General features: G+C 36.5%; 1 protein-coding gene across 2 annotated transcripts in view; it reads right to left on the reverse strand.

Moving 5' to 3' along the window:
• The window catches only part of ABCB5 (ATP binding cassette subfamily B member 5), a 123,780-nt gene that overhangs the window by 80,025 nt on the left and 22,442 nt on the right, over positions 1 to 21,313 (reverse strand). The window contains exons 2-6 of one of the 2 annotated variants that reach the window (XM_032287028.1): positions 21,105 to 21,215; positions 19,030 to 19,155; positions 17,555 to 17,758; positions 10,089 to 10,259; positions 9,309 to 9,701 (exon numbers count right to left, since the gene is read on the reverse strand). In XM_032287028.1, the coding sequence (XP_032142919.1) occupies positions 9,678 to 9,701; positions 10,089 to 10,259; positions 17,555 to 17,758; positions 19,030 to 19,116 (486 nt within the window). In that variant the 5' untranslated portion in view covers positions 19,117 to 19,155; positions 21,105 to 21,215 and the 3' untranslated portion in view covers positions 9,309 to 9,677. Of the gene's footprint in view, positions 1 to 9,308; positions 9,702 to 10,088; positions 10,260 to 17,554; positions 17,759 to 19,029; positions 19,156 to 21,104; positions 21,216 to 21,313 lie in introns of those variants that run through there. The other variant, XM_032287027.1, reaches the window with a different exon arrangement.

The raw sequence follows: 21,313 nt of genomic DNA on the forward strand, positions 1-21,313 counted from the left end.
TCAGCTGGTTTTCCCCAAGTGTAGATATCAAGAGAGTCATTTAAAGAGCAGGACTAGGTAGAAGGGGGGAGAAAATGCACTGTTTTTTTAAATTAAATTAAATTAATTAATTAGTTTTTGAGACGGAGTCTCACTCTGTGGCCCAGGCTGGAGTGTAGTGGCATGATCTCAGCTCACTGCAACCTCTGCCTCCTGGGTTCAAGCGATTCTCCTGCCTCAGCCTCCCAGGTAGCTGGGATTACAAGCATGTACCACCACACCCAGCTAATTTTTGTATTTTTAGAAGAGATGGGGTTTTGCCATGTTGGGCAGGCTGGCCTTGAACTCCCGACCTCAGATGATCCACCTGCCTCGGTCTCCCAAAGGGCGGGGATTACAGGCAAAGGGCAACAATTTCTGATAGTTAAACATCTATCCAAGTCAGAATAGATGACAGACTAAGATGTCTTAGACTAAAAAATCAGACTATAATTATTCAGTTTCTGAATCTCTATCCTTAATCCCCATCTCCTGTCACAAAAAGTAGAAAAGACAGCTATTCTCCCCTATAGCAACCCAACCTGTGCTTCAGAACTCTTTTTTAAAAGTATATACTGAGCTAATACGACTAGGATCAAATTTCCGTTCATATTTTTAGTTTAAAAGCAAGTTATCACACTGCATGAATAGGTAAGCAAGCTTTATGAACAACAGACTGGGAAGACTAATGATATAGAAATGAAGTCCACGCTGTCTCAATAAAAACTCATAATGCAGTTAATCTGACAGACATCATGATGGAGGTAACTGTTAACAGATTACATGGTAATTAACTACAAAACGGCAAGCAGTATATATAGATTATAGTGTATGACTTTTATAATGACAAATCTCGTATTCAATAATTTCATCATTCGTGTTTTCTGGAGTTGCAAATCCTGGGTTTGGATCTTATTTCTACCAATTTCTGGCTTTGAGGTCTTAGACAAGTTTTTTTTTATACCCTTAAGTCTTATATTCTTCATTTGATAATAGAGAAAATTATACTACTTTTATTTTAGAGTTATTGTGCAGATTAATTTTTTTGCGGTAAGAACACTTCACATGAGATCTATCCTCTGAAAATTTTTGGTGCACAATACAATATTGCTAACTGTAGGCACAATGTTGTAGTGTTAATATCTAGAACTGATTCATCTTACATAAATGAAATTTTACACTCACTGAACAGCCATTTAAATCCCAGGTATTTACTCAAGAGAAATGAAAGCACATGTCTATACAAAGACTTGCATGTGAATGTTTAGAACAGCTTTATCTGTAATATCCCAAAACTGAAAACAAACCCAGTAATTCAAATGAGCATTCATATCAATTAGTTTAAATTGTGGCATAGTCACAAATAGAATACTATCAATAAAAAGAAACGAACTATTGATGCATTCTACAACATGGATGAGCCTCAAAATAATTATGCTGAATGAAAGAAGCCAGACATAACAGAATACATATGATACTGCTGCATTTATATAAAGTTCTAGAAAATACAAATAAATCTCTAGTGACAGTAAGCAAATCTGAGGTTGCCAAGGGTTGGGGGCAGGGGGCTGGAAAGGGTCAGGGTGATGTGGTTACAAAAGTCATGAGAAAAATGTGGGTATCTTGATTGTGGTGATTATTTCACAGGTAAACATATCTGCCCAAATTTTTTCTATCCTACGTTTTAATATGTATGGTTTCTTATATGTCAATGAAACCTCAAAAAGCTCTTAAAAAGAAAAGTCAAAGTCAAGCAAAAAAAGTAAATATATTCACTAGCCCAGTTGGCCATTCTAAAGTTCTGCAGGAATTCTGAATGAGACAGACATTTTAATGAATGCCCTGCAAAAATAATGATAAAGTAGATTGGGGACAACTGTGATATAGGGTTGTAGACAGGAAGATTTATTTTTCTTAACTTCATTAAGGTCTGATAATGGACACATAATAATATTTTTAACTGGAAATTACTTATTAGCATTTGTAAGTTTCTATGGGTCATTTTTATGTGTAACCTACTCTGCTATAGAAGAGAGTTCTACTAAGGACTAACATGCTTAGTGCTTTCTTTATTTTCTGATATTGTCAAATTTATGAACATTTTATTAAACTAATGAGTGATATTTGGGGAACAAGTTTTTATTGCTTGCTTCTTGTTTTTCTCAGTCTCCCATTTACTTTAGTTTGGTAAGTCTAAGCTTTGCTTATACAGCACACCCTTATGAGTGGTATAACAAAATTGGTAAAAATGTGATTAGTTTTTTTTTAGTAAACATTTTATTTTAGAATGGTTTTAGACTTACAGAAAAATTGCAAAGATAGTGCAGGAAGCTTCCACAATATCCCTTAGTTCTTTTTTTTTTTTTTTTTTTTTGAGACGGAATTTCACTCTTGTTACCCAGGCTGGAGTGCAATGGTGTGATCTCGGCTCACCACAACCTCTGCCTCCTGGGTTCAGGCAATTCTCCTGCCTCAGCCTCCTGAGTAGCTGGGATTACAGGCACGCGCCACCATGCCCAGCTAATTTTTTGTAGTTTTAGTAGAGATGGGGTTTCACCATGTTGACCAGGATGGTCTCGGTCTCTTGACCTTGTGATCCACCCGCCTTGGCCTCCCAAAGTGCTAGGATTATAGGCATGAGCCACCACGCCCGGCCAGTTCTAACATCTTACATTTCTATGATACATTTGACACAACTACTGGACCACTATTGACACATCGTTATCTAAACTCCATATTCTATTCAGATTTCTCAATTTTCACTTTATATTCTTTTTCTGTTCTGGGATCCTCACCTCTTGGCTGTTACAGTGTCTAAAATCATCCTTGTTTTTGATGAACTTGATAGTTTTAAAGAACACTGGCTAGATGTTTTGTAGAATATCTCAATTTGGGTTTATCTCATCTGTCATTTTCAGTGGTAAGATATTCAGCCTATGCTGATACCACTTCTCTCTTTCACACTTCAAATTTAAACTCTATTCTGGGTTTTAGAGAGTTGAGACTTGCCTACAGCTCTTTAAAAGAGAGTGCAAGAATGCTGTTGTTGGGTTGGTATGCATGAGAAACCTGGCAACCACAACCGTGAAGGCAAAAACACTCAGGCACCTAGCCTACGGTCCATATTTATTTAATAAATCTCCTATTTATTCTCTTTCCTCAAAGTTACAAATGTTATTTTCCAAAAGCAAACAGATCTCAAATCTTGCTTTGTGAAGCCACGTGATGTGACCCATTAGCTCAATGATTTCACAATACTATCAAACATTTCTCAAACAAATTAATGTGTATGGAATTTAATTAGAAAATACGAAAGAGAGCATTAACACGTCACAGTCTAAGGAGAATTTGAGGAGACAGAATATAAAGTCAAACAATTAAAAGGTTGAAACTAAAAAAGGTCTGAGAATTCCGTGTATCCTTTTGTTCACAAAATCAGAATCACAGGATTTCCGGATACAGGTTTTTATTATTATAGACCTTCTTTTCTTCATAGGGGGTTTGCTTCACAGTTGTTTGAATATATATCTCCTCTCATATTTATTTACTTATTAAGCATTACATCTCTGTTGTCTACTTTGCCAGCTCCTGGTCTAAACTATAAACATTTGATTAAGGTACATATTATGTTACAATTTAATTTATTATAGCATGAATTTGTATGTGAGTACATGATGCTCCCACTTTAGCCTCCCAAGTAGCTGGGATTACAGGTGTGAGCCGTCACACCCAGCTTTACTTAACTTTATTAACAAGCTTATCATTTTTGTGGAGAAATTTATAATAAAAAATAAATGATGAAGTAAATGGTGGGTAAGAAGAGAAAATGCTGCAATAATCGGTTTATTTTTTTTCCACAAGGGTGTAATACCTTATCTATTTTTATTGTTGATAAATAGTACATTAGAGATCACTTATTTGTTAGCATAGGAAAATCAGTATCTTCTATAGGCATTTTCCTTATTTTGGGGATGAGGGAAAGGCTTAGAAATAATTTGAATTTACAGAAATCACCAAGATGCTTATCTATATCATGCAAAAATATTTTATCTTAGAAGACTTTTTACTATATTCTTTAAAACCTTGAAAGTCCTGCTATGTAACATTGACCTAAATTTATTTATGTAAGAGAAATCTACTAGTTATTTATACAATAGGATAAAAATGAACAACCTATGGGAACAAAAGTGAGTTTATCCCACATGAGAGTTTTGATTTGGAATATATTTGAATATTTTGAATTTCCTTCCCAAGAAGACAATGTGGTATTTGAAAAAAAGCTAGTTTTTTTTTTTTAAATTGTGGAAAAATATGCATAATACAGAATTTACCATTATAACCATTTTAAAGGGCAGGATCCTTCTGACTCTGAGAGGGCAAATTTCTCTGTGTTACTATTCTTTTACTTATTAATTTTTTTCACTTTCCTTTGTACTCAGCTTACATTACTATTCTCTCTCTCTCTCTCTCTCTCTCTCTCTCTCTCTCTATTTTTTTTTTTTTACAAAAACAAAAATGCCTGGCTGGGCACAGTGGCTCATTCCTGTAATCCTAGCACTTTGGGAGGTCGAGGCAGGCAGATCATTTGAGGTCAGGAGTTTGAGATCAGCCTGGCCAACAAGGTGAAACCCTGTCTCTACCAAAAATATAAAAATTAGCCAGGTGTGGTGGCATGTGTCTCTAATCCCACCTACTCTGGAGGCTGAGGCAGGAGAATTGCTTGAATCTGGGAGGCACAGGTTACAGTGAGCTGAGATCGTGCCATTGCACTCCAGCCTGGACGACAGAGCAAAGCTCCATTTCAAAAACAAAACAACAGCAACAACAAAAATTGTACATAACATTTACAATCGTCATCATTTTAAGGGTACAATTCTGTGGCATTAAGTTTATTCACATTGTTGTGCAACTGTCACTACTACCCATGTCCAGAACGTTTTCATCATCTCATATTGAAACTATACCCATTAAATGCTAACTCCCCACTTTCCCATCCCCCAAGCCCCTGGTAACCACTCTTCTTTCCGTCTCTGAATTTGACTGTGGTATGTATCTCATACGAGCAGAATTATACAATGTGGATCCTTTTTTGTCCATTTTATTTCACTTAGAATAATTCTTCAAGGTTTATCCATGTTTTAGCATCATCAGAATTTCCTTTTAAAGACTGGTACTATTCCATTGTATGTGTCAACCACTTTTGTTTATCCATTTATCTGTTGATGGACAGTTGGATTGTTTACACCTTTTGGCTACTGTAGATGATGCTACTGTAAACACTGGTATATCAATATCTCTTTGAGACTCTGCTTTCTGTTATTTTGGGCATATACCCAGAAGTGAAATTTCTGGATCAGATGGTAATTCTGTGTTTATTAAGAGGTTTTGAAGCCTGAGGTAGAATCAGTTTTAGCTCTACCTCCTGGTAGTGTAATCTTGAAGCAATATAGCCTGGTGGTTACATGAATGAGGCAGAAGGCTGGCTGGTCCAAGTTCTGGCTTCACTGCACCTAGCTGTTACTTAACCTCTCTGTGCTTCAGTGTTTTACAGCTCAACTGTAAAACAGGAGAATAAACATCTTAATCTTATAGGGGTGTTGTGAGGATTAGCTGTTATCATCCGTTTGTTCCTTTGTTATCATCTACTCACAGATAGCTTCAGGGTATATGAACCCCTCAATAGTACCTGCAAGTTGTTTTGTATAGTGAATTTGTATACTTTTCTAAAGAGTTATGGTGGTTTATTTTTCCCTTTCTTAATCAGATTCTCAAAGGAGCCCTGATCTATCAAAGGAAAAGAACCATAACCTAAAAGAAGTTAATGGCTTAGAATTTAACACCACGCCCTACAAATATGAGCTTGATTAAGCAGGATTTATAAAATGTCCAGTGGTGTTTTTCGCATGGGGTAGCCTGTGTGTTACCTTTGATTTTCTGTCCAAATTTCAGCCAAGGAAATTCCCTTGGAGAAATCCCCTTTTTGTTCCCAACTATTATAGTGTTGCTATAAATGATTTTTAAAAATTCCAAATACAGAGTGAGATATTTAGTTAATACAGACATACAAAATGTGTGTGCATTTGTGTGTGTGTGTGTGTGTGTAAAATTTACCCTGACCTAACTTCAACTTCGGATAATCATGCCTTAGAACTTAATTTAATCAAGTGGCCCATAGCTTAATGTAATATGCCAATTTCCTTATTGTCCGCTTCTTTAAGTAGTATAAATATAATGAAAGAGGTCTTGGAGAAAGACCAACAGGGTCCATCATAGGGAGAAAGTACAGTGATGGTTAAGACATGCCCATGAGAGCTGCAACAAAGCAACCCTGTATCTTCAAAGAATAATACTGTGATGATAACTCTTCCTGCATAATTAGCAAAGGGCCTTTTTAGAGGTTCTCCATTGATGTGGTGTGGCTGAAACTTCCTTAATAATAATTATGCCTTAGATTTGCATACCACTTTTAACATTTCAAAGAGTTTTCACTGGCTTTATCACAGAATCAGTGTGGGTTTCCTTGGCTTCCCCAGGGGCCTGCAGGTGCTCACTGCTATGTCTCCAACTAGTGGGGCAGCTTGGAAACCTGCTGCATTTTCACACCAGGCCAAAACCAGTAGCAGAGTGAAACTCACACCCTGTGGCATAAACCTTTATTCACTGATGCTAGAACTTCTTGAACATTAGTGAAATAAAACTAGTTTGTAGTTGTCCTAAATCAAGAAGTCCAGAAAAGAACATTTCAGGTTTTTTTTCTTTTTTTTTTTTTTTTTGAGACTGAGTCTCACTCTGGCTCAGGCTGGAGTGCAATGCTGCGATCTCAGCTGCAACCGCCACCTGCTGGGTTCAAGCAATTCTCCTGCCTTAGCCTCCCGAGTAGCTGGGACTACAGGTGTGTGCCACCGTACCCAGCTAACTTTTTGTGTTTTTAGTAGAGACAGGGTTTCACTATGCTGCCCAGGCTGGTCTCAAACTCCTGACCTGGTGATCCGCCCACCTCAGCCTCCCAAAGTGCTGGAATTACAGGCATGAGACACCACATTGGGCCCATTTTAGGTCTTAGAACTATCCTGGATCACACTCATCCAAGTCCATCCAACAATATCTCTTGGCTGTCTATTAAGGGCCAGCATTGGTCTAGAGGAGGGGATGCTGCAGTAAATCAATCAAAGCCTTTACCACTAGAGAGTTTACATTGAAGTGGGGGAAGAGAGACAATAGCAAAATAAATAAACATATGCATTGTATGTTAGCTGATGAAAAGTGCAAGGGTATGTTTAAGAAGCACTCAGTATAGCATGCATTGTTGCATTGTCACATTGTTGGGGAGAAAGGTAGGAAGGGAGGTTCCGGAAGGAACTTGGAGCCCAGTTCCTTAGAGCCTTGTGCTTACTGTAAGGAATTTGGCTTTTACTTAGAGTGAGACAGCGAGTCATTGGATGATTTGGAGTAGAAGTATGAGGACACCAAATTTACGTTTGAATAGCAACACTTGGCTACTGTGTTGAGAACAGATTGAAGAGGGCATGGGATGATGCAGAGAGTTAGCTACTGCAACAGCCCAAGTGAGGATAAGGGTGTTAGTGCCTTCATGTTGCTGTTTAGTCAAAATTCATCCCTGCCCTAAGAAACTGCTGATTTGATTTTTTAATACCATTTATTAGTTTCACAGGTTCTAGAACTTCATATAAGTGGAAAATAAATGAGTAATGGAGAGGAGGGTATGGAAGGAGTGAGTGAGGGCAGGTTATGGAGCGGAGTGGGTATAGACTCTATCACCAGGGAGAAGGGATACATTTCATTATGCCTTCTTTTGTTGGTTAGTGGCTTGCAGGATATTTTGAGCAGCAGAAAACTGCTAACTGTGTGGGTTAGGCTGTATCATATAACAGAGTCTGGGGCGTCTTAGACAGATGATCAGGAACGAGACCTGCTGGATGTCCTACCTCCCTTACCTAGGGTCCCCTCCAAGGGCTTGGTTCCGTAATTGCCGTCTATGCTGGGGAGTGGAGAGGGCTCTCATGGTACTATAGCTGCCATCACTCTGCCTATATTTGAACTTTCCCCTTCTCCATAAGCCATTTTCCAGTAAACGGAAGAGTATACAATTAATCTAGTTTACTATCCTACTTTTCATCCTGTTGGTTACCCTTTACCTTTACCCAGCAAACAATACATAAAGTAGTTACACGGCTATTTCCACATTGATTTAATCTCTTTCTCCTTTAAACAACTGAAAAACAGTAACAGTAAATGAATTTTTGAAATAAGTTAAATTCCCCCAGAATTCTGCCACACAGCTTTTACTATTTTCATATGTTGTCTTCATTTTTGTTCACAGATACATCTGTTTTGTGTAATTAGAATCAGTTTACAAATATTCTGCATTCTTCTTTTTTCACTTTTGATAGAAGTTTCATATTAACCAATAAGAACATTTATTAGTTTGTCACATCACCAAGCAACTATTCATTTTAAAAGTGTGAACTGGATTTTATTACCTAAAGTAATTACCATAGTGGATGAAAAGACAATGGGCACAATATCGAACCTTCTAAACAGTCGGAGAGCCTATTACAATACATTTTTAAAAACCTTATATAACTGGCTGGGCATGGTGGCTCATGCCTGTAATCCCAGTACTTTGAGAGGCTGAGGTGGGTGGATCACCTAAGGTCAGAAGTTCGAGACCAGCCTGGTCAACATGGTGAAACCTTGTGTCTATGAAAAATACAAAAATTAGCTGGGCATGGTGGTACACATCTCTAATCTCAGCTACTCAGGAGGCTGAGGCAGGAGAATCACTTTTATTCAGGAGGTGGAGGTTGCAGTGAGCTGACATCATGCCACTCACTCTGTCCATCTAGCCTGGATGACAGAGTGAAACTCCGTCTCAAATAAAAAAAAACAAAAATCTTACATAACTTAAGAAATGGGTTAGTTAAATGTAATCATTTTTGGTACACTGAAGCCCTAAATAATCAAACATCACTATTATTAAAAATAATTTATTGAATATATTCTAAATACAGGTCCCAGTCCTAGTTATTAAGTATAATATATGAATAAAACATTAGCCCTGTCTTTGAATTTTCTGTACCAAGATGAACCAAATTGCCAAAGTTTCCACAGTAAACAAAGATTATTTATTTACCACACCAGCAACATGTGGCACTGTTATTATGGGAGGAAAACGAGCATTGAAACTTGCACAATCTGATTTGCCAATAAATAATAGTAACTAAGAGATTTTTCAATAAGCAGTGGACATTTAGGCTGCCAGTATCCATTTCTGGTCCCTTAAAGTCAGCATTTTTTTAAAAAGAAGACTTTTATTGTCTTAGAGAAAAAACGCTTAACTCATTTCCAAGCAAATGCAAAGTATATTGTGCCATTAAGCCTTGTAAGTGGTCTGAAGGCCATGGTTTGTTTATAAGGGAGTCGGGCCATTGAGAAAAGTGTTCAATGGATTTTCATATCTCCACTGCCTACTGCCCTCCGAGATGCAGTGTAATTTGGTGCAGGGCCACACTGCAGGTGACCTTGAGGTGTGTGCAGTAGCTCATTGTCGGCAGGAGGTCAGTGTGAAGTTTGAGGGGCCAGGGCTGTTGAAGGGCGCTAGTTCAAGGTCAGCGGTGTTCCATTTGAAATGAAATTGGTCAAAATGAATGCCTGGGGCTATCCTAAAGAAGAAAAGTGGTCAGAGAAGAGAATCCCACAGGTGTATGTAGAAGCAAAGGATGGGCATGGTTACAATAGTGATAATGGTACTGGGCCACCCTAGGGAGGAGGAAAGTGCAAACCTCTTGGAATGGAGGTGTAGACTGTATGATTGTTTGTATATCAGGCTCATATATATATTTTTAGCATACCAACCACAGCATCTCCTTCTCTCCTCTAAACCACTTTCTATAGCCATCACGTAAGTTCTCCTGTGAATGAACGTATTGCCTTCATACCTTAAGGAGGGCTCTGAACTTGAGTAATCTACTACAGATCCATATTTTCTTACACTTAAAAACAATAATGAACCAGGAATATGGAATTAAGAAATGTTTCTGCTCACTTACCTTCTCTAGTGCAGCTTGAACAGCTGACTCACTTTCTGAATCCAGGGCAGATGTCGCCTCATCTAAAATCAGAATCTTGGGGTTTCGAACTAAGGCACGAGCAATCGCAATCCTCTGTTTCTGGCCTCCACTCATTTGAGCTCCTTTTTCCCCAACCAGTGTATTAAATTTCTAATGAAAAATAGAAAAGAAGCACAGAAACAGAAGGTAGAGTGATCAAATGGTTAGAACAGGAAACAACAATCCCAGTTGTGTTTTAACACCAGCTTAATCAGTAGTACTTCAGCTTCTGGTTGCTTACGACTTTTGATTTGTTCTTTGTAAAAACAAACCACTGTGAAAAAAAGAGCCCAAAGAAGGGAGGACATAAGAAAAATTTGGCTAGGACTAAAATAAATTAGACCATATTATAATCAAATGTATTTAGAAAAATTAATAATGATTTAAACTAATTTCCAAATCTCTTTTAGATATTTTTAGAATGCTTTGAAGTCTTTAAAAGAACCACTAATACAAATACCTATTTTCTGCAGTGTTTATTAGCAATTTGATATGTTACCCGCAATTTCCTTCCTAGATACTCTGAAAAACAATATGAAAAAAAATTACTGTCAAAACAAACTTTCCCCTAAAACTTTTTTCCATCTTGAGAGACTTTTTAGGTGTTCTTTTGATTTTTTAAAAACATAAATTTATTTTTAACAAAGTAGATATTTTTTCTTTCATATTTGTGGTAGGGGTAACTTCTAGCACCCAGGAAACATGGCTGGTAATATTCTACTAAGTTATGTCCCTGATTCAAAGTTGATTTCTTCAAGGAGATAAATTTAAGTATTCTTTCTAAACCCTTAATTTCTAGAGATTGATCTTTACTTAAAAAAAAAAATCAGCCTTATTGAAGTAATTTATACACAATAAACTGCATCCATTTTAAGGATACAGCTCTCTGAGTATTGACAAATGAGTACACCCATGCTACCACCACGCCGATAAAGACACAGAACATTCTGTAGCCCTAGTAAGTTTCTTCATGTCATTTTTTCAGTCAAAACCCACATCCTCCCTCCAGATACCGCTGATGTGATTTTTATCACTGTACATGAAGTTTGCTGGATCTAGAATTTCAAGTAAATGAGATCATACAGTATGTACTTCTCTGGCTTGTTTCTTTTATCTAGCATAATATTTTTGAGATTCACCCATGTTGTATCAGTTGTTCACTCCTATGGATTGCTAAGTAGTGTTCCACACAATGCAAGTTTACCTTGGGTTGCCAGATTTAGCAAAAACAAGCAACACAAAGAAAACACAAAGCTGTTAAATTTGAATTCAGAAAATGGATTTTTTTTAGAATAAGTATGTTTTATGTAATACTGCTAAATTATTCGTTATCTGAAATTCAAGTTTAACTGGGAATCCAGTATTTCATCTGGCAACACTAGATCTATCACAGTTTGTCCGGGTGTGGTGGCTCACACCTGTAATCCTAGCACTTTAGGAGGTTGTGGTAGATAGATTGCTTGAAGCCAGGAGTTTGAGACCAGGCTGGGCAACATAGTGAAACCCTGTCTCTACAAAAAAAAAAAACCAAAAAACAAAAAAATTAGCCAGGTATAGTGGCATGTGCTACTCAGGAGGCCAAGTTGGGAGGACTGCATAAGCCTGGGAGCCTGGGAGGTTGAGGCTGCAGTGAGCTGAGATTGTACACTGCACTCCACCCTAGGTGACAGAGTGAGACTCTATCTCAAAAAAAAAAACCAAAAAAGAAAAACATAAATCTATCACAATTTGTTTATTTAGTCAACCGTTGATGGATACTTAAATTGTTTCCTATTTTTGACTATTATAAATAAAGCTGCTATGGACATTCACTTACAAGATATTTTTGTGGTGATGTTTTCACTTCTTTTGAATAAATGCCTAAAAATAGAATGCTGAGTCATAAGTGTATGTTTAACATTATAATAAACTGCCAACTTGCTTTATAAAATGGTTGTACTGATTTTACTTTTGTTTGAATGAACAAGAGATCTAGTTGCTTATATCATCGCCAAAAGTTTCATTTGTTAGTCTTTTTAATTTTGGCCATTCTAATGAGTGTAAAATGGTATCTCATTATGGTTTTATTTTAGAGTTCCCTGGTGACTAATAATGTTGCATATTTTCAATGTATGTATTGTTCATTTGATTCTTCTTTTGTAAAATGTCTGTTCAGGTTTTTGCCCATTTTTCATTTCTATTTTTTGTCTTATCACCAAGGCATAGCATTTCTTTATATATTTGGGATTCATGTCCTTGTTGGACATGTAGATTATAAACATTTTCTTGTCTTCTTTGTCTTGCCTTTTTTGTTTTCTAAATTGTGTCTTTTTAAAAAAAGATTTTAATTTTAATCAACTACCGTTTATCTTTTTTTCCAGTAATGCCTTTTCAGTTTAAGAAACTTTTGCCTATCTCAGAGTCACAAAGATTTTTCTCATAAGTTTTAATTTTGGAAGTGTAGACCAATTTTGGCATAAGATCAGTAACCAATTAATTTTTGTATGGGATGTAAAGTAAAAGTCACATTTTACTTTTTCCACAAGGATAACCAATTGTTCCAGCACCATTTGTTGAAAAGATATTTCTTTCCCCCACTGAATTCCACTGGCCTTGTCAAAAAGTAACTGAGTAGATATTTGTGAAACTATATCTGGTCTCTCTGTTCTATTGTACTGATCTATACCACCATCATTATGCCACTACCACAATCTTAACTGGTGTATTAAAATTAGATATTTAGGTCCTCCAGTTTGGTTCTTTTTTTCAAATTTGTTTTGGCTGTTGTTGGTTTTTTGATTTCCAAATCAATTTTGGAATCAACATGTTAATTTCTATGCATACACATAAAAACTGGTGAGATATTGATTGATAAAGCATATATATGTATATCAACTTGGAGAGAATACAAATCTTTAAAAATATGGAGTTTCTAAATCAGTGAATAAGGTATTTTCTATTTATTTAGATCTTCTTTCATGTCTATCAGCATTTTATAGCTTCTACCTAGAAGACTTGCACATCTTTCATTAAGTTTATTCTCAAGCATTTTGTTTTTTGATGTTATTATGAATACTGCTTTTATTTTAATTTCATTTGTATCTGTTGCTATTATTTAGACATCCAGGTTTTTCATTTTTGGGGCGGTGTGAGGGGAAAGAGTCTTGCTCTGTTGCCCAGGCTGGAGTGCAGTAGTGTGATCTCAGTTCACTGCAACCTTCGTCTCCTGAGTTCAATCGATTCTACTGCCTCGGCCTTTAAAGTAGCTGGGATTACAGGTGTGCGCCAACACGTCCAGCTAATTTTTTGTATTTTTAGTAGAGACAGGGTGTCACCATGTTGTCTAGGCTGGTAGCAAACTCCTGTCTTCAAGTGATCCACCTGCCTCAGCCTCCCAAAGTCCTGGGATTACAGGTGTGAGCCACCGCACCCAGCTGCTCTTTGAAATAATTATAGATACACCAAAGTTATCTATTTTTTTCTTTTTTGAGTGAGTTTTGGTAATTGTATCTTTCAAGTAATTGACTCTCATCTAAGTTGTCAAATTTACAGACACAATATTGTTGATAATATTTCCTTATTAACGTTTTAATGCCCTTGGGATCGGTAGTTGTGTACCGTCTTTCATTCCTGATGTTGGTCACTTTTTTTGTTTTTTTAATGTTTTCAGTGAACCAGATTTTGGTTTCAATAATTGATGTATTTCAGTTTTTTATTTTACTAATTTCTACTGTAATTTCTGTTTACATAGTCTTGCTTGTTTTGGGTTAATTTGCTCTTCTTTCTCTAGTTTCTCTAGGTGAAAATTAAGTTTGCAGGCTGTAGATGTTTTTTCCTTTCTAAAAATAAGCAATAAATACTTTGTTTCTCTCAAAGCAGTACTTTGTCTCACAAATAGTAATACATTGCAATTTCATTTTTATTTAGTTCAGAATAGTTTTTAATTTTCTTGAAATTTCTCTTTTAAGCTATAGATTCTTTAGAAGTGTTTTTTTTGTGTGTGTTTTTTTGAAATATATATGTATTTTGCAGATATATTTTTGTTATTGATTTTTAGTTTAATTCTATTATGGTCTGAGAATGTATTTTCTATGTTTTCTATTCTTTGAAAGGGCAAAGGTTTTGTTTTGTTTGTTTTAATGGCCCAGAATATTGTTTATCTTAGAGAATGTTCCATGTGCGCTTGAGAAGAATGTTTTCTGCAGTTGTTGTCTGGAATGTCCTGTAAATGCCAGTTAAATCAAGCTGGTTGATCGTATTGTTCATCTATATTCTCACTGATATTCCACCTACTTGTTCTATCAAGTACTGATGCCTTCACTAAAGTTGTGGATTTGTCTTTCTCCTTTGAGATGTATTAGTTTTTACTTCATGTATTTTGAAGCTCTTTTCTGAATGAATAAATATTTGGGAATATGTTTCTTGCATACAGGTCATATTTTTCTGTTTCTTTGAATGCCTGGTTTTTGTAAATTATGTAACTGAGTACTGTGATTGTTGTGCTGGAGAGACTCTGAGTTCTGTTTTCTTCTGGAAAAAAAAAAAAAGCACTGACTGATCTTGAACTTGTGCAATCTTCATTTTAGGTTTCGTTGGGGTGAATTTGTAGAAAGCCACATAACTTGGCAGAATCCAACCTCCAAAACATCTCTACTCTGGGCATCTTGTCATAGCTTGGTCTTGGGGTTTGTTAGGGCAGGTCTGGAGTAGATCTTACTTACTCCAGGGTGTGGTCCTGACTCCTAAGGTGTGGCTTTTTCCATGTTTTCGCTACTTGCCTGGGGTGTTAAAATGGTGTTAATGTGATCTCTCCATTCCGGCTGGGCTGCACTTTCAACAACCCCACAGCACTACCTGACTTCTATCCAGTGTTCTGCTTGCAGCTTTGTGGCTGCCGCTCTCTGGTAAGCCTTGGGTAGATAGCGCTATCCTCAGATAAGGATTCCTGAGGAATGCCCACATGGACATGGACTTCTGCCCCAACCTTATTGCCACAGGTGATCTCTTGTCACCTTTCCAGCTGCTCAAGCTGCCCTAAAATTTAATCTTTGCCTTTCAGCTCAGTGGGGCTATCAAGTTCTGTCTGGATTCCAGTTCACAAAGATGAGGTCAGAAACGTATTCCCAGACCGAATTCATGGAGTTCCTTTATGAGATTCCTCTCTGTTAGGAATCAGTCTTTCATTACCTCTCTTCCAATACACGGAAATGACTGCCCTTGGCCTCATATGTTTTATCTAATTTTGTGGTTGTTTATGAGTGAAAGGCTAACCAGTATCAGCTAATTATCATACATTAATTTTAAAATCTGTGTATATTATAAAGAAAATAATGCTCTATATTTTTTAGCATAGCTTTCCCCAATTTTTCACCTACCTAAATTAGCCACTTCTGGAACTTTAATTTATTATTGTGCTTTCTCATTTTTCTGGTTAACTATGGCTATGGAATTTAGTTTTCATCATGATAAGCTACTATTTTAAATTTGTTAGGGTTATATCTTCTCAATGTACTATTAGATTTATAGCAAGAGGCATCTTTGTGTAGCATTGGGCTTTTGCTAAAAGCAAGTAGTAACTTACAGGATATAATGTAAGAGGCACCAGAAAGCTCCCTAATTCCAAGTGGGAAATGAGAGCATTGATGTTTTAAGGAAAGGAGGTCACTGGAAGGGGCAAAACATTAACAAAAGGAAATGCGTGTTCCCAAACCACAGGCAAAGAATCACCTTAAATCTTTAATGATTTTGCTGGCCTAAATATGTCCTAATTATGATTCTAAATAATGGGACAAGAGATAATTACTGGCATAACAAATTTTTTAATTAAAAAATAAGAATAATTACAATCTATAAAGTGTGGTTTGTGAAATATGCCCATTAAAATAAATGTTTTTGTTATTGTGATCCTCTGGGATGGTGGAATTTTATATGTACTTTAATTACAAATTTCCTTCTTTCGTATGTCATAAGGTACTCCCCGCAATAATTTCAGGTGATGCTGAGGAACTAATACCTTAGGAAATATTTTTTAAAATGGCCTTATAGCACCCTATTAATTCTAAATACCCATTAAGAGCTCATAAGTCCTGTTAGCAAGAATTTTAACTTACTATATTGCTTTCCAAATATGACTTCACTTTTTTTTTTTTTTTTTTTTTTTTTTTTTTTTTTAACAGAGTCTCACTCTGTTGCCCAGTCTGGAGTGCAGTGTTGCAATCTCAGCTCACTACAACCTCCATCTCCCAGGTTCAAGCGATTCTCCTGCCTCAGCCTCCTGAGTAGTTGGGACTATGGGCGCATGCCACCATGCCCGGCTATTTTTTTGTATTTTTAGTAGAGATGGGGTTTTACCATGTTGGCCAGGCTGGTCTCAAACTCCTGACCTCAGGTGATCCACCTGCCTCAGCCTCCCAAAGTGCTGGGATTACATGCGTGAGCCACCACACCTGGTCTGATTTCACATTTCTTTTTTTTTTTTTTTTTTTGAGACGGAGTTTCGCTCTTGTTACCCAGGCTGGAGTGCAATGGCGCGATCTCGGCTCACCGCAACCTCCGTCTCCTGGGTTCAAGCAATTCTCCTGCCTCAGCCTCTCGAGTAGCTGGGACTACAGGCGTGCGCCACCATGCCCAGCTAATTTTTTGTATTTTTAGTAGAGACGGGGTTTCACCATGTGACCAGGATGGTCTCGATCTCTTGACCTCGTGATCCACCCGCCTCGGCCTCCCAAAGTGCTGGGATTACAAGCGTGAGCCACCGCGCCCGGCCTTGATTTCACATTTCTTATGCAATGTTCACTTCCTGTGCTTTAAAAAATGATCATAATTTTTATTGTGGTTTGTCACAGAATCGATCTGAACATCATGTGTATGACATTCCTACTCTCAGCCACAAGATGGCCTCGCAAATAAACATTTTAGACATCATTTCTCAGCCTGATGATTTTGTTTCATATTTCTTTGTTATGCTTTAACATATCTTTCATTTTTTCTTCTTCATTTGCAGAACAAAATATGACTTTTTTCAATTTGGCCTTTAAATGATGTATTTCTTCTTTGGTTGTTACTATGTATTCGTCTCTACAGATGTTTCACACAGGGGTGTCCAATCTTTTGGCTTCTCTGGGCCACATTGAAAGAAGAAGAATTGTCTTGGGCCACACATAAAAGACACTAAAATTAACAATAGCTGATGAGCTAAAACAAAAAATCACAAAAAATCTCATAATGTTTTAAGAAAGTTTACAGATTTGTGTTGGGCCACATTCAAAGCCCTCTTGGGCCATGGGTTGGACAAGCTTGTTCTAGGACAATCCAGAAATTAATCACACCCTTACTGTTCTGCATCGGTTGTTGTTTCATTACCTTATCTTGGAATATTGCAGTGCTGCCACCATAAGCTAAGGACATAGGCTGCACAATGTACTCACCTTAGGAAACTCCATGATAAAATCGTAAGCATTCGCTTCCCTTGCTGCTCTCTCCACCTCTTCATCAGTCACATCATCTCGTCCATACTTGATATTGTTACTGATGGTGGTCCCGAACAAAACAGGCTCTTGGCTGACCACTCCAATATGTTTCCGGTAATGCCGCACATTTAAAGCTCTGATGTCATTCTTATCCACTGTGATCTGCCAATCCAAAGAATGAACCATGATGTGATGCCTTTTACTGTGTTGATTTTAGAGTATCTTGTACTAAACCAAAATATAAGCTGAGAAGTAGCATATTTTAAGAATTAAAGACTGTATTTTGATAAAATATTTATAACTTATTTATTGTCCGTAGACTTTTTCTGGTAGATGGGAACAAACAAAATCGCAAAAGAGTACTTGGTCTAAAATCTGGCCAGATCATCTAATTATCTTAATTCTAAGATCCACAAGTTAGATATTATAAAGATACATATTCTAGGTTCCCCAAATGTTTTTATGTAGACACGTACAAAAAACTTCAGTTTTGTTATTTTAAGACTGACGTGACCCTTAAATTTCTTCTAGGAAATAGCCTTCATCATTTGAACACCTCACACCCCTGCAAAAGACAAAAGTGTCTTCTATTCATTGCTATACATAATAATAAGTAATCTCTGTCTTCTCCACAGGTGGCCATTGCCAATTACCCCAGCATACTCCAGTGACAGAAGCCAAGATGTGGTCATTCTAACTTATACAGTCTCTATTTCTTACCAATGCTTGTTTTCTGTCGGGGCATGGGTATTCTATGCAACTATTTTATACATGCAACACTCATCTAGTAATTTATGTAGTCACATGGGTCTAGGATACTTTAAGTGAAAACTAAGAAGTAAAATTTAAATAAAGCCAGGCTCTAGGGGAGTAAGTTTTCTTTTAAAAATAACTGTTGAAAGTTTGAACAGAAGCATTAAGAATCATACACTTTTGAGTATCAAATCTCATCCTCTATGCCACTTATAAGGCTGAGAAAGTAAGTGCAACATTGTAAGCTCCATGAAAAAAAAAAAAAAGAAGTGGAGATGTTTTCTACATCATTCTTCTGGGACAAACTTTGAAATTCTTGGTAGATGCTGGATACCGACATTAATATGCTATTTTTCTCCACAACATTCACTCCCTTCTAACATACTATATAATTTACTTATTTTATTTATTGTCTCTGATTATTAGAATGTAAACTTCATGAGGGCCAATTTTTGTCTGTGTTATTCACATAGGTATTCTCAGAACCTAAAACTGCCTGGCACTAAATAAATATTTGTTGAATGAATAGATACAAAGAGAAGAAAACAATATGGCTTCTCTCCCAGCTCTACTGTTGGAAATGAAAAGTTACATTTTCATTTCCAACAGTAGAGCTGTGAGCTCTGTGGCGTTTCCATATTCCATTAGGTAGACTGCATGGTTTTGCTAGCTTCACTTACAAAGCCATCATCTGGATCATATAACCTCTGCAGAAGCTGGACTACCGTACTCTTCCCACTGCCATTGGGACCAACCAAGGCGACCATCTCTCCAGACTTAATTCTGAGATTCAGACCTTTCAGGATCTATTGGAATGTATGGAGGGAAAATCATAAAACTGCAACAGGAATATGACAGACACATTTTCAGAAAATGAGTATGTAATTATAAACCAAAACAAATTCTTCTGTGGAACTTAAAAAAATTAGATCTTGTTATGTTTGTTTCATGTACATGTATAATAAAGCTTAAATAACTTATGAAAATAATAGGAAAATAATTTCTCATCTCTCTCTGTAAAGAAGAGATCTAAATTAAGAGTACTCTCAGAATATTAACTAGTAAACTGTTCACATTTTCACTAAAATGTTTTATATGAATTTTGACTATCAAGTTAATGAAAGTCTTGTCTTAATTTGTAACAAGTGAATGAAATCTTGCCAGATATCGTCACAAGTTATTTAAGGAAGCTCCTTCTTAGAATATACTAACATAATCGCAAAGCATATTTTAAAGTAAAATAACTGGCAAAGTTTCTCAGGGACTCCCAATAGATGATAGTTTATTATTAGAAACCCTGGTAGGTCTCATGGTGACCAGTGAGGAAACATTTTAAATATTTTCTCAATGACTGGAGTTGCTACAGCGTTTAGGGTCTCAGGTACCTGCAGTGTAAGTGAAATCTCACAATAATGACCCTCTCAAATGACAATAGTGATCCTGTTGAGAAATTCTCACCTATCCTTGCTTGCATCTGTATGTAGTTAGCCCTAAACAGGGGAATCTCCCCTTCAATTCTCTTACTTTGATCTCACCATTTGTAAAGCAGTGGACCCTTTGCATAAGCCAAACATAAAACCTTCAAAGGGCCAAGCAGAGAAAAGTTCCCTGAAAGAGGTGAGAAATCGGGGACCACGGAGGAGTACCTCTTCTCGCACCTGCACTTTTACTTGGTGTCTGATCGTTCCATGAAAGAATTTATTTATTTCAAATGGGTGGACCAAAAAAATTTCATTCTTTAGTTTAACAAAAAGTGTTATGTTTCAAAAGTTTGTTTTAAAAATAGTTGTTTAAAACCCAAAGAACACTTTCCCATGCAATATAATGGCACAATTAGTGCTTAAGTCCTCAGGAAGCCAATCCAAATGTAGTTGCAAAATGTAGTTTGAAATTCTCTACAATTAAGAAAAATGGTGGAAGTCAATACTATTCCAATGATAGTAATTAAGTAACATTTTTTTTTTAAATAAAGAAGTTTGAAAAGAGAATTTCAATCAAAATTTTAATCAGAAGAAAATAAGGAAGTAGAAGTAGATAGGTCTATACAAATTCTATAAAAGATATTAGAAATTGATTACATTAGTAATTTTATCTATTTCACTTAAAATTATGTCTTTTCTACGAAGCAAGTGTTTTATTATTAATAATTACCTTTTTCAGTCTTCAACAACAACTACTTTTTGGGTAAATGAAGTCAAAGGGGGACGGCAATAAAGACACACGTTTTCACAAGAACTTGTCAAAGGCTAAATGATAGAGTAGGATAAACTGTGTGTGTGTGTGTGTGTGTGTGTGTGTGTGTGTGTGTGTGTGTGAAGCTGATAAAGTACTAGCTACAATTGCTGGTGCAGTAAAAGCCCTAGGAAAGGAAAAAGAAAAAGGCACATGTGCATAATTCTCCTAGGTTAGAGATGAGGGGGTTAAAAAGTTATCTATGTTGTGTGGGGTAGCATCTAGGAGCCACCAATAGGTGGCACCATCAACCAAAGACACTTTGGTGTGTTCCCAAATCCAGAGTAGAAGAATTTCACAGAGCTGAAGATGCTTTAGTCAGTTGAATATATAAAAAATGCTGCAAAATATAACTCTTTGATCCAAAGTTATTTGTTCATTATTTATCTATCTCCTCAAGTCTGTAAGCAAAGTAGCCGAAATCTTGGTCAAAGTGATCCTAAGTAATCATGTCAGAGAAGATCCTGGCCAGTAGAAGACAATTTCAGAAAACTGTACAATCATATAATTTGTTTTAACCTACCTTGATAGAGGGTCTTGATGGATAATTGAAAGAAACATTTTTAAATTCCACGGTTCCTTCAATGGATTCTGGTTTATATCCAGCTGTTGAAAAGTTATCTATACTGGGTTTCTTGGAAAAACAAAGGAAATCTTATAAATCTTCAAAGGAGTAAGCTGACACTCTCTACATCCTAAAAATAGTTTAAGGGTGGTTTTCTTCCACAACGG

The sequence above is a fragment of the Sapajus apella genome, unplaced genomic scaffold (assembly GCF_009761245.1).
Source record: "Sapajus apella isolate SASKATOON/1434 unplaced genomic scaffold, GSC_monkey_1.0 scaffold19, whole genome shotgun sequence".
NCBI classification, from domain to species: domain Eukaryota; kingdom Metazoa; phylum Chordata; class Mammalia; order Primates; family Cebidae; genus Sapajus; species Sapajus apella.